We start from the raw sequence: 12,819 nt of genomic DNA, 5'->3' as shown, positions 1-12,819 counted from the left end.
TCAGCTTTATAGCTTTTTTTTTGGGCCGGGAAGAGGCGCATTATAGAGTTATTAGGCTAGGATTTTCCTTATCTTAATTATTATTAAAGCAAACTATTAGCGCGCTACTTCGAATATAAAACCGCTTTACGCCAGTGGATTTTGAATTAAGGATTATTTTAGAAAGTATTATCGTAATAGATTTAATTAATTATTAGTATTTTAATTACTTTGTATGCTAAAATTGCTTTAATTTAATATAAAAATTATTATTAAATAATGGATTTTGACAAAGTTGTGCAATATAGAAGTGCGGTGTGTGTGTGTGTGTGTGCGCGCACGCACCGCTTGCCAAGACTGCACAGGTGTTTGAGTGTGGGAACGCACAGACCTGGTGTTCTTGGAAAGAGCCATCGCCGAATGCCGATTACCGATCTCCAACAGTGGGCAGCAACCACTTGAAAGCCCATTTTTCAGTCCTCAGTTATCTACACAGCCTGTGAAGATTCAAAGTGACTCCTCCTTGGAAGAGCATTATCGGTGCAGATATCTTCAATTCTAATAAGCTGGGACGAACCAATAAAGTGTCTCCAGGAACTACGGGCCGGCCAAGGACGCCACAACTGACAATTGGCACAGCACGGCCATATCAGCTTTACTTATATACCAACCCACTACCACATATTGCTGCATCCTTTATGTCTTAGAGGTCGACATATATACATCGAGACCTCTGTCCAACATAGGAGACCGAAATGTGTAGCCTACGCACTCTTTGTAGCACGAGAAGTTGATTTAAAGTCGGTGTGACAGTATGCGTTAGTATAATTTATGGTGTCGCCCAGTGTGTGCTTGGAATCCCATCCCCGGGGCCAACCTGTTTCTTGAATCCCATCTGTTCGTTACCAGAGTGGGTTGTGCCATTACGCCTTGAAGCTGAATGTGGCTCTGGTCTATGTAGCACCATAAAGATGCCAAGATGGACTATGATTGCGCCGTATTATGCGACACATAGCTCATCACCATAGCTCTGGGATTCTTCCACGTAGAAGAGAGCTTGATAAGACCAATTTCAGCCTCAAACATAGCTCTGGATTGGAGGACGTGATCCCAATATCCGGTCCGGACCCGCACGACGAGATAGCTAAAAGTCCAGAAGAGGAAGGTCATAACAGATGGATGTCAATAAATTTCCACCCCGATATCGTGACTGATGAGGTTTAGAGCAGCATAAATCTTGGCGACCAGCTTTTATCTCAGACTTCCAGAATAGTTACTGGCAATGTCTGTACCGAGTCGCTCGCTGAGATCAAGAGAATGCACTGGCGATCCTGTTTTGATTAATGCTAGCTTCTCCAATGCACCACGCAAAGCCCAAGTTTGGTTCGGGTCTGAGAAACGTGCGTTATACACAAGTAACCATAAACTTCGCCTCGTGCCTGCAATAGTCACATCAATCCCAAAACTTGGCCACGGTTTACTCCGTGGAGAAGACTCAAATATTGGGAAAGCAACCGGACGTTCAAAATCTCTGCATGGCATGTAGCACATTGGTGTACAATCATGGAGCTTAGGCAGGAGGGTAAAGTTCGATTTCTATCCTCCTAGTGGCCCAGCTTGCTCATCGCGCCTGGCTAAAAGTCAAACCATGTTCTTATGCGATTCAGATAAGGATCAAACTCATGTTCAGTATTGAACCCACCGAAAAACCTTTGCTGGTAACGTGAGTGTCAGTATTGGTTTGGCTAATCCCATAAAAAGCGTCGGAGCTGCGGGAGATGCAGCAGGAAGACAAATCCAGGTGTAGTAGACATGGCGTGTTTCTGGAACTTGTTGCCGACCTTTCCTTTCCCTTCGTTCCCCTTTCGTAAGGTTGGACGTATAGGTGAGACAATATGGAGGCTAATAGCTATCGCTACCGGACGCCAACGCAGAATTCTCTAGTGATACTTCGCTGATCAATTGGCACCAACTTCGGTTCATCATGTGTTCGGTAACTCCATTCTCACTGAGACATGATAAGCAAAGTTTAGGAAGATGGGTCTAGATCTGGCGAATGCCCGATCCAGAAGAATTTGGGGATTTAAGACTTGTGGGGCCTTGTTTCTTCGAAGGTCAGGAAAGAAAAGGCCCCGACATCGGCGATTCCTCGCGAGTATGTCATGGACTTCTCACCATCGAACGTTTCCGTGTCATAGCTGGCCACGACGTCCTTCCTCGCCAATGGAACAAGGGAACAGCAAAAGACACGTCGGCAAGGAAACATAGGGTCTCTTCATCTCCAGAACAAGCGCTCTAAGATCATGACATTGATTGTATGCAGGACCCAAAGACGCCCTCGACTGGTGTTGATAATAGTTCCATGTAATTTTGGCTAGGGAGAAACGGGAACTGATTCATTGCCGGCCGGGAAGAGCGGGACACCAATTACAGACGCTTTCAGCGAACGGCCCGTTTGGTATCTGTGCTGCTTTTGCTCAACTCTCGTTCCGTGGTTTTGCAGGAGGTTTCAGAAGAAGCGGGTAATGCAAAGACTGCCCCTTGGGCTAGCAAGGAGCAGCAAACGTTGCGCCATCTTGACCACTTTGTTTTTATTTTTACTACCCCTCTTCTACATGGGACGTCCTAAGGGAGTAGTCGTGACGGAGCAAAGGGGAGCGGATCGTGATGAGAATTGTCATCGGCCGAATGCACCTCCTCGTCATCCCCACGGCCTGTGAGTCGAACTGGAGAGGGACAGAATCCACTAGAGTCTAGATCCTCTAGGGATAAAGTCATGGGTCTTCAAACCCCACAAAATGCACCGTTGAGAACCAAGGTTCTGATCCCGACGTGGGCCCTTACTCCCGTTGTATCGTTATACATTACTCAAATAGAGCTTTCCTGATGGGGAGAGGTCTGGACAACGGCCAAGCTGAACCATAACTGATCTGGAAACAAACTTAAGAGACGTGACCGATATCAGAGTGGGAGATCCATACAAGATTGGCGTGGAGATGACTCTTGTCATCTATCGTCAGACTGTCAGAGAAGAGCGATGATGGGGAGATCCACGTCTTTTTCTGCAGATCGAGTCTCCTAGCAGTGCCTTTTTGTCACTCAACAGACACGCCAATTGAGCCGAGTCGAGCTAATCGGAGACGAATACCCGCACAACTCAAGAAGAGTAGTGATAACAAGCAGGCGGATAGAGGGGCGCGAGCGGTCCGATGTGAAAGTGGTGGGGATGGTGATGGGGAAATACAAGGGGCAAACAGCGAATGGAATATTTCCTGATGGTGTTAATATGCTCAAATATAGGGCTGAGGTCCAAGAAACCCAAGCGTGATTGGCTTTCCTGCAGTCTTCAAGGTAACTGGATTGGGCAAAAGGGCAAGCCCGGGTCTGTCTGCATTCAGAACTGCCCTTGCTGCCCTCTGACCATAGAGCTTCAGACGATGGCACCGTTGGCACCTTGGCAGTAGTGATGCTGGTTGCCGTGCGGACCAGTGCAAGAAACACCGTAGAGAGCGTGTCGAATGAGCACGATGGAAAAGACATGCCGTCTATATCGCGGCCGCTAGCCGGTTTCAGATGACCAGCAGAGTCGTCGGCCACACGAATCAGTTTGCCCACGCTTTTGGGAAAGGGAATCGATGAGGCATTGGAAGTCGGAGCAAAAAGACCCACGAGAGCACCATTGGCCGGTGAAAGCATGGCGACAGGGAAGTAAGCATCACCGTCTGCTAATTTTTAAGCATGCAATGTGCAGTCGTGGGGGAGAATATGGAGAAGATCGTCATGACGTTGGGTTTGGGTCACCTGAAGGCCAATACCATTGAGTTCGCGTGGTGCTGACACTTGTTCTGACTCTTTGACTGCAGAAAGGTCACGTCCCAGGTGGGAGAGTGGATGGGTGCCCTCCTTTCCCCGGGGACTTGTCTGGACTGTGAAAGGCGGGAGGTAACTGTCTAGACCGGTACAACCTGAGAAGCACCAATTCCGGTACCGCGCGGGAAGACGCGAAGGAAGGGTAGCTCCGGGGGTGCTAGAGGTAGGTCCAGTGTCAGTACAGTACATAGTCCATTTCAACACGAATGAGGTAAGGAGCATAGGTACTCCATGGAGCTCGCAGTAAGCCTGAGGTGGGAATGACATGTTCTTCCTCTGCTTGTTGTTGACGCAGTGACTGATATCGTCAGACTCTCAGTCAGCGACTCGCCGGGATGTCAAGCGACTGGCTTGGGGAATACTTCCGAACCTCCACCGAGATGCAGTTGCTGATCACTGCAGTAATCACCAAGTTCTAATCCTCACAAGGGCCCATGGAGAGGGTAAGGGTTCGGTTTGGCCGGCAGATAGGTGATGAGCGAAACACTTTTTTGGATCATCAATGTTGTTGGTGCTCGCATGTCCAGATTTCTTTCTTCTTTCTTTTTTCCTTTGGTCGTCCGGAACTCGGAAAGGGTGAGTGACCTGGGACTGGGGACAAGGTCAGGCGTTGGGTTGGAGACTTCTTCCCTTCATTTGGAAGAAAGAGAGATCGATGGCTGCCTGGGAGGCTGCCGATTGGAAGGTCCTGCAATCTTGGGATCGGCAACTGTGTGTGCCTGCTGCCGAGCAAAACGGTTGGGGGAAGGCGCAAGACAGAAGGGGAGAACAAGCCGGAGACGGGCAGCTCCAGGCTGATTGGAGATGGAGGACAGGAGGGGTAGTGTAGAGACGTTGGGTAGGTAACTGCCGCGCGCCTTCCTCAAGATCGTCACTCAGCCTCGATTAGGTCAGTTTGATTCCATCCAGTGCAGTGGCAGGAATGCCTTGCTCTTCTCTTGCCGTCTGAGTGCAGAACAACTTCGAACCTTCCTTATTCAGAGATGCATAGGTCGTCAGCATCGACTCATCAATCACTGCAATGCACTCAGTTGAACTGATAGGCACACCGCCTCCAAGCCAATACAAAGGTTATGCTTCAATCGGGTGCACGCGATCATTCCAATCGGACAAGTCCCTCACCTAGCACCGTTCGTTTGACGTTCGAAGTGGGGTCCTCCAAGAGTCTCTACTCCACTAGGTCCGAACCTGCCTGGTCCCTGTCGATGGAGCACCTTGTCCCCCACACCAACCCGAGCCGACCTCCAACTAAACTACACTTTGACTTTTTCACTTTTCTTCCTTCTCTCCAACCAATGAATCACTGGAAGCACTTGACCGCACTGCATCAAATTTGTGCAACTTTGCGAGTCTGCGAACGACGTCCGGTTTGCAGACCGCAAGGAGGATTCTCACAGAAGGCTGACTGCGCCAACGAACCGTTCGCAAGAGAAGGCCATATCCATGACTACCTCTACGTAGTCGACACTTGTGCTCTCTTGTCGTCCATCTGCTCGAACTGTGCTGTGCTGTGCTGTGCTGTGCTGTGCTGTGCTGTGCTGTGCCTCAGTCAAACGATGGAGAGCGCGGGATGCCGAACACCCAAGACATCTCGCAGCTTACACAGTATCAAGCCGGTAGATCTACTAGCGAAGGCGCATATCTGCCATCCTGGCCGATACAGCAATTTCGTCGAGCTCGAGCTCCTTCCAAGAAAGGGCCTCTTTTCTTTTCTGTTTTGACAGTCCAATTTGCCCGACATGTCTCCAGCGTCGCGCTCGCTTATGCTCCTCGGACGAACTGATGGGGCTTCTTTATTTCTCAGACAACCCGCAAGACGAAAAGAGAAGCTTGCTGGTGAAATGTCCACCTCGTCATGACACAGGCGAATCGAAATATTAGGACGCCAAGGAGGCTCGATCCCCCAGTAGCGCCCAATGCAGACACAGAAACTACTGTACACTACAGAGAAGCTTGTCACCTGTCTTTCTGTCTCACCGGCCCTGTCACTTGACCCCGGTCACCGACCGTCCTACGGATAGCAGCCGACATGCGTAACCAAGATTTGCACTCTGAGGTTGAAGTGACAGCTCGACTTGGGCCGTCTCTCTTTGAACAGGCACTTCGGACCCAGATCGAGACTGGGGCCTGAATCTGGACTGGATCAGACCTCAGTGCCGGCTAATTCCCCCATTTTCCGTTTTGCCCAAAAACAGAACCGTTGAACCGAACCTGGTTACAAATCCCAGTGTTTTTGTTACATCTAGTCTCAGCGGTTGACAAGGACGAGATGAAAAGGCTCATCTTTGTCTTGACGAGTCACCACTTCCCTCCGTCACCTAACCCATGAGGACGACAGACCAAAAACATGGTCAAGCTGAGTCTACTACATACTAAAAGGCGATGACCTCAACTCGAATCACACCACCACGTACAACTGCCGCCTTCTACTTCTCAGACAGGCCAAACGCCATGTCTCGGGATCCAGACCTCTCCTGACGATATCGGAATGCGAGCGGGCGAAGTGCACGACCGTAATTCGAACCGGTTCGACGAATTGGGCGATTGGCCTTATGAGCCAACAGTTTGTCAGTCTGTAGGCTTGCATACCTACCGTCCTACCGATGGAGCGATGTTGAAGAAAATGCTTGGCAACGAACAGCTGAAACAAGCTTCTGGTCAAGGCCGGCTCGGCCCTACCGAATCAAAATCGACCTTCTTGGCCGGCCAGTTCGTGATATACTCTGAGGCCTATACTATATAGCGCTCGTGGAGGCCGCTACGCCACAATCCCCCCTGTACTTGCATTCGGGTCTCAACGTCGCCGGCGAAGCTCTCTCGCTTTGACCTCCTGGAAGGTGCTTCAGAATCTTCGAAAACGCCAATCATTTCGCCGACCTTGCCCTTCACATGCGCTGACACGGGACTCGCCAGTTCCCATGAAGTGAACTGTGAGAACGATTGTCGAAACTATTGACTAGCAATTACACTCCAGCAATGCACGCGCAACCCGTCTCTGGATGAACCGCCATCCATAGTAGATGTGAGGTCCTTTGCAGAATTACCCTTTGTAGAGGTACCTACCCTTGGCTGGTATTTCTCAGTGCCGCCCCTGCATTATCTGTGGTGGTAACCTGCCATCATCGTCGACGCCACCATGTGCGTGTACCTGAATATCGCTTGTCGGGTGTACCACCACCCACCGATGAACTTGCACAAGATTTTACATTTCGAACGAGCCTCACTAGAAACCGTTCTCCCTCTGCCTTAGATACAAAGGATCTGGTCGTTTGTGCGGCGGAAGTCGGGACTCGGGACTCCGGGAGCGGTGCGGAAACCAAGTACCAAGCTTCATGCCGGAATTTTTCAAACGCCCCGGGTGTCATTTCCCGTCCAGGCAAAGACCGTTTCCGAGCACAGAAATTTGCAGTGTCGGAAATCCTCACCTCGTGTTGAGCCATGATGGGAACATGTCCTTTAATGCATGCAAAGATGGCATGGCGATGGCACCGCACGGACGCCAACAAAGTCCTAGATAGGCCAGGGCAGCAATGCTTTGTATCCTGTACACTGACAGAGCAGATGAAGCCTCTTCTTCCAGCTTGAAAGTTGAACAACTGAATCAGCTCCTCGGACGACTTGGTGCCGCTCCAACATTCAGGAGATTGAGACTCCGTGACTAAGGAACCTTTTTGGTGAAGAGGTCATCATCTTTGTTCACCTTTGCATATTCAGCGTTCACTTGGTAGGTATCCGTTTACGTACAAACTCCTTAAGTGAACCTGTTAAGGTGGGTGACCAACAGCTGCTGGTACGGGATAGTTACATTTACATTTATCCAGAATTATCTAGCCGTGGCATTCGTAGTAGTACTGTTAACCCTGTAATTAGCGATCAGAGGTATAACGATATTCTGGCTATAACGTTCAGATTCTTGGTAACGGTGCGTATTTGTATGGCAATAACGATCAACCTTTGATTTACGATTTAGATTAGATTTTTGGTTACATAATACACCAAAATCGTTATTTTTCTACTGTCAGATACCCCTGCGGTACCCCTCTGACAGCCCTTGCTAGCTCCTAATGCCTGGTAGTCAGAGTGTCTACCTCTTCTGGGCACCAAATACCCCAACCTTACATTAGCGATATCCTGGCCATAACGATCAATCCACCAGAAACCGACTTGATCGTTAATTACAGGGTTAACAGTACCGGGTACACGCCTCGCACCCTTTTCGCAACTGAATCACTTCACTTGTCCGAATCGGGAATGAGCACCGGTACATGCGAAACGACTGGCAGAAGAAGACAGAAAGCATCATCAAGCATCGTTCCTGAACAGTTGTTGCTCCTCAAGCATACCGTTCCCTCCAAAGTGGGGAGCTTTCTTTTCCCATCCATCCCACCACTGACGACCCATGTCGTCCATGCATGGCTTCCTACCACCCACCATAGCTACATTGCCGTAGTTTCTTTGCCAGACGTGAAAAAGCATGTCCAGGGGCAGGACCTCTTCTTCATTCGACCCCGTACGTAGGTAGCCTCTGAAGCCTTGGAAAGGTACGGACTGGAACCAGGTCCTTCTCTATGCTTCCCTCTGCGGGCTTGTCTTTTTTGTCAGCAGCCCATGGCCTATCACGACTTCTCATTCCAAAGGGGGGAACTAAAACAAGGCAAATTCTGCATATGGATTATAGGGTGAGTGGTTAAGTCTGCGAACGGATCCTCTCAATCTCTCCTGTTTCCCCAGGAAACGAAGGAACCGGAGATTCAGGAAGACAAATACAAACGGGGCCTAAGCGATTCCTGTCATATCACCAGTTGCAGTACCACGCAGCTATTATTATACGAGGCCGCTACATGTATAGTATCAGGATCTTATTATCGAGGATTGAACTGACTGACGAAACAGAGGGGAGAGAAACGTTGACAGACCCCGGTCCATGGTATCCCGGCCGACCCCGGCCTGCCTTGTGCTTGGCACAGCCGCCCCGTCATGTCTGTAGGGATGCGTGAGCGGATGTGGTCAATGGCCAGGTGGACTGGACTGGAGAAGAGGGCTCTCTACTGCACATACCCTCCTGGCCCTCCTCTTCATTCAAGGACTAGACCGATGTAAGGCACTGGCTCTGACAGGCTTGGAAACACCCCGGTACCTAGTCATCCGTTATTCAGACGACATCCTCGTTGTCAATCATATATGGGTATCCGCTCACTTTGCTACGCTGCCTACATAATACCATAGCTCCCCATCTTCTTGTCTACAGATGGCCACCGAAGGATCCTTTTGTTTAGTATCTACTCTTACTGTTCTCATCAAGTTGTTATTTCCCCTCCTTCATATTCAACCCGTACCTGCCAGGACTCAAGTGACAGATCAATTTGAGTCCCCCCTCACCGATATCGCCCGCCACTCAAGTTGAAGAGATCTTTGGATGCGGCAGCTTCTCTCAGTGACGACAGGAAATCTCAATCCCGGCCAAGTTCAGTCGCGGCTTCCGTGACCACGAAGTCGTCTTGGTCAGATCAGAATATTGTTGGGAAGGTGCGATCTGTTGACAGGAGGTGGATTCTTTCGACCAGGTTTTCTCCTCGCCCCACCTCATCACCTCTACCAAAAGGTACATCGGCGACCTTCTTGTGATGGCAACAGCATCGCCGCCGTCTATGGACGGCATGTCGCCCGTCCACGAACTCAAGATCCGTCAACAGCCCAAGAATGCGCGCGTAGCTATTGGCAAAGAAAAAGGTGAGACCAGACAGAGCAAACCTCGCCGTCTACACTGGAGAGGACGAGATGCATCATGGCAAAACCAGACTAACAAGACACCAAAATCAAAGCAGACAGAAAGCCCATCGACCCCCCTCCCATCGTCCAGCTCGATATTCACCCTATGCGCCATCAAATACACAACCCTTATCTGATCCTCGTCTGCAAGCTTGTCGCTCCAGAAAGTACCGAGAACGACGATGCCAACCACCAGCAGCCCGAGCCCAAGGACAACGACCTAATCGGCTCCCTTTGCTCGTCTCCCTACGTCCTCAAGGACACCAACAATGCCCAAGGCCTGTTTTTCATTTTCCAGGATGTCTCTGTACGCCGTGAAGGCACCTATCGCCTCGAGTTCAACCTCTTTGAGCTCAAGCCTCTAACCAGGGAGTGCATCGCCTTAGCCAGGACCACCTCCGACAAGTTCGTTGTGTTTCCTCATCGGTACTTCCCCGGAATGGCCGAAAGCACCTTCTTGACAAGGTCCTTCAGTGATCAGGGCGTGCGCATCCGACTACGCAAGGACAGCCGAAGTGTCAGCACGCGCAAGAGGGGTGCTAACGCACTAGGAGTCGGGGCAGGCAGCGGTGATGTCGTAGGACGTCTGCGGACCGGCTCGACGATAGGTCTAGGCGGACAACAATACTCGCCCATCACCATCTCCCACCACTCCCAGTCCCACGGTAGCGGCGGAAGTCACGATGAGCTCTCCTCAACGAGCACCAGCCCCATCAACCGCATCAACACCACCCTAGCCAGCCACCACCCCCACGACCTCATCCCCGGCATTGGCCACTTGGACCGCAGCCAACACCACCGCGGCTCTTTAGCCTCACAAACGTCTTCAAGCCTCCTCGACTCCCCCTCCAACACCACCATGCTCAACTCCCCCACTGTCACAGGCGTAGGCGGTTTTGGCACCTCCACAGCCACCACCCTCGGCGGCGGCGGTAACTACTCTTTCGCCGGCGTCGCCGCCGCGCATCAGTACTCCTACCCCGGCACAGCCCTCAGTCTAACCACCGGCACCACCGCCGATGATCGTTACTACGATTACAACAGGGCTGGCAAGAGGCCTAGGTTGTTGCATGGTACCGGAGTGGATGATCTGCTGGATCATTCATATGGGAGAGATCCTTACGGACGGGACCCCTACGATCACCATCACCGCGTGGTCGGCGGCAGCGTGACGCTCCCGCCCCATACGCAGGCGTATGCAACGATGGATGCTACGCACGGGTATGGCCATGGACGACATCATGATTATTATGGGGTGACGGCTGCGGGGCCTTACTTTGGGTCGGCAATGTGAACAACTCCAGAGCAATGCTTTTGGTTCATGATCGCGCATGGTTGTGGTTGCCCTGTAATCGATCTAGTTGGTGAGTAGTTTAACAATCAACCACCCTTCAGTTCTGATGAAGTCGAAACTAACTCGTTGGTGAGGCAGATGATCTTCCCTTCTTGATCTACGTCGTTTCGCCCCATGTTCCCTTTTATTTTCCCGAACAAGGACATGAACACTATACCGCTGGCGCACAGGATGTTGCCGAGAAAAAAGATTTAGTAATTGCTTTGCTTTGCTCTTCCTCTTGCTCTTCTCTTTCACTTCACATTGCTTTTCTTTCCTCTCTACCCTTTTTTATGCTTCATCTTTATTTCACCCTTTCGCCTTTCGTCCTTTTTCATGTTGCCTCCTTTACGTTACGTCTTTGCTCGTTGGTTGGTTTAGGAAAATAGAAAAACGGCGTCAATGGTGGTTGTCACCCTATGGCGGCTGGCGGCGGTACCCTCTGTTGTTCATCTGGAACGGTCTGGTTGTTTTCGGTGATCGCTGATAACTGGTGGTGGGAACGATACCCCATTTCCTTGAAACTCACTCTCTCTCGTCTTGTTTTCCTCTATCATGGTTATCAAGTGGAACTCATCTGAAAAGCAAAAAAAGAACGCGAATGTGCAAACAAACTGATTTTGGAAAAAGTTACTTGGGAGAGCTTGGTGGGAGGATATCTGATTTTTGTTTAGTTGATCTTGTTCTGTTCTGGAAAGTAGTAGTGTACAGTCGGACATACATCGCACGAGACGGTAACGGAAACAGAATGAATGGAAGACGCGCATCTTGCAGACAGTGGGAGAAAACACATGTTTGACGACAATTGTAAATATATCCAATGCAACGACCATTTGAGCAAGACTTGATAAGGCGATCGGACGAACAGAATAGCAACGGGTCGTGGAATTAGTGGTGCATGGCGTAGTGGCGTGGAGTGACAGCCCACCTGCTACACCTGTCGCGCCAGCTCGGTGCATCTGTCCTCTGCCCGAGACGCGACCCGTTCGTGACCGACTGGGGCAAGTTTTTTTTTTTTGTGTTTTTTGCCGTGTTGTTGTGGAAGGCACGGGGCCATTCAGGTCGTCACAGGTTGCGATGCTTGGCATGATGTTTTCGTCCCCTTTCAACAACGACTCCAACATCCATCCCTCTTTTCCCCTTCACGTTCAATTCTCATCCAGTTCCAGTCCCAGTCCCATTTCACTCCCCATCCCAACCCACCTCCTTTTTTTGGTAGGTATTCATTGTTTTGATCATCAACCCCACCTAGCATTCAACCTCTCCCAAACCGTCCCATCCACAGGCAGTACACTCCCATGCCTCAACCCCGTCGGCCACCCCGTCCTCGAACTCGCCGTCCACCCACCACTATTCCTTTCCGGAGTCGTACTCTCATACGGTCGATACCCATCACTCCCATAAAAGTCTAATAGCAAATGGACTTTGCCGGGAATGGTATTATCCCAATACGCCGCGGGACCTTCTACTCCCGATTCGATAATGGCTGAGGCACCACCGACGCGGGTCCAACTACCAAAAAGACCGGTGGTGGATGTTTCGACGAAGACGGTCTTGAGGGATTCGTCTTTCATGAAGCGGAGGTAGGAGGAGGAGGAAGAGTTGTTGAGAGGAAGAATGGTTAGGTCGATGATGTTGGTTGGGGATCGGTCGATGTACGTCTGGGGAGTGGAAAAGGTGCGGAAGTCGGAGGTGTAGGCGTAGCGGATCTTGGTGGAGGAGGGGGTGCCGGTGTGGGAGGGGTCGGAGGAGGAGTACTGTCTTTTGGTTAGGACCGGGATCGGGGGGTGAGGACGTGGGAGGGGAATAATAGAAAAGGAAGGGGGGGGGGGGGGGAGGGGGGAAGGAAAGAAAAAGAAACAAAAATT

The 12,819-nt window shown here is 50.7% G+C and overlaps 4 protein-coding genes across 4 annotated transcripts in view; 2 read left to right on the top strand and 2 right to left on the bottom strand.

The window, feature by feature from the left end:
• Positions 1 to 1,791: 1,791 nt before the first annotated feature.
• On the top strand, positions 1,792 to 2,505 carry NEUTE1DRAFT_104142 (uncharacterized protein; the record flags this gene model as incomplete). The annotated part of the gene is made up of 3 exons (XM_009856339.1): positions 1,792 to 1,846; positions 2,094 to 2,134; positions 2,338 to 2,505. 3 exons carry the CDS (start codon positions 1,792 to 1,794, stop codon positions 2,503 to 2,505), a joined length of 264 nt encoding a protein of 87 aa, XP_009854641.1.
• Positions 2,506 to 6,268: 3,763 nt separating this feature from the next.
• On the bottom strand, positions 6,269 to 6,551 carry NEUTE1DRAFT_118294 (uncharacterized protein; the record flags this gene model as incomplete). Its single annotated transcript, XM_009856338.1, has 1 exon — positions 6,269 to 6,551. A coding segment is annotated over one exon (168 nt), but the record flags the coding sequence as incomplete, so codon positions are not given.
• Positions 6,552 to 9,506: 2,955 nt separating this feature from the next.
• Positions 9,507 to 10,912, top strand: NEUTE1DRAFT_140997 (uncharacterized protein; the record flags this gene model as incomplete). The annotated part of the gene is made up of 2 exons (XM_009856337.1): positions 9,507 to 9,579; positions 9,675 to 10,912. The coding sequence occupies 2 exons, from the start codon at positions 9,507 to 9,509 to the stop codon at positions 10,910 to 10,912; spliced, it is 1,311 nt and encodes a 436-aa protein (XP_009854639.1).
• A 218-nt stretch (positions 10,913 to 11,130) lies between these two features.
• The window catches only part of NEUTE1DRAFT_118293 (uncharacterized protein), a gene marked incomplete at both ends in the record, with an annotated part of 3,617 nt that continues 1,928 nt past the window's right edge, over positions 11,131 to 12,819 (bottom strand). Inside the window, one exon of the mRNA XM_009856336.1 lies at positions 11,131 to 12,708. Coding sequence (XP_009854638.1) covers positions 12,190 to 12,708 — 519 coding nt within the window. The remainder of the gene's footprint in view (positions 12,709 to 12,819) is intronic.

This window comes from Neurospora tetrasperma (genome assembly GCF_000213175.1).
Source record: "Neurospora tetrasperma FGSC 2508 unplaced genomic scaffold NEUTE1scaffold_6, whole genome shotgun sequence".
Taxonomy (NCBI): Eukaryota; Fungi; Ascomycota; class Sordariomycetes; order Sordariales; family Sordariaceae; genus Neurospora; species Neurospora tetrasperma.
The sequence above is the reverse complement of the archived record's forward strand: the minus strand, read 5'-3'. Positions and strand labels throughout refer to the sequence as shown.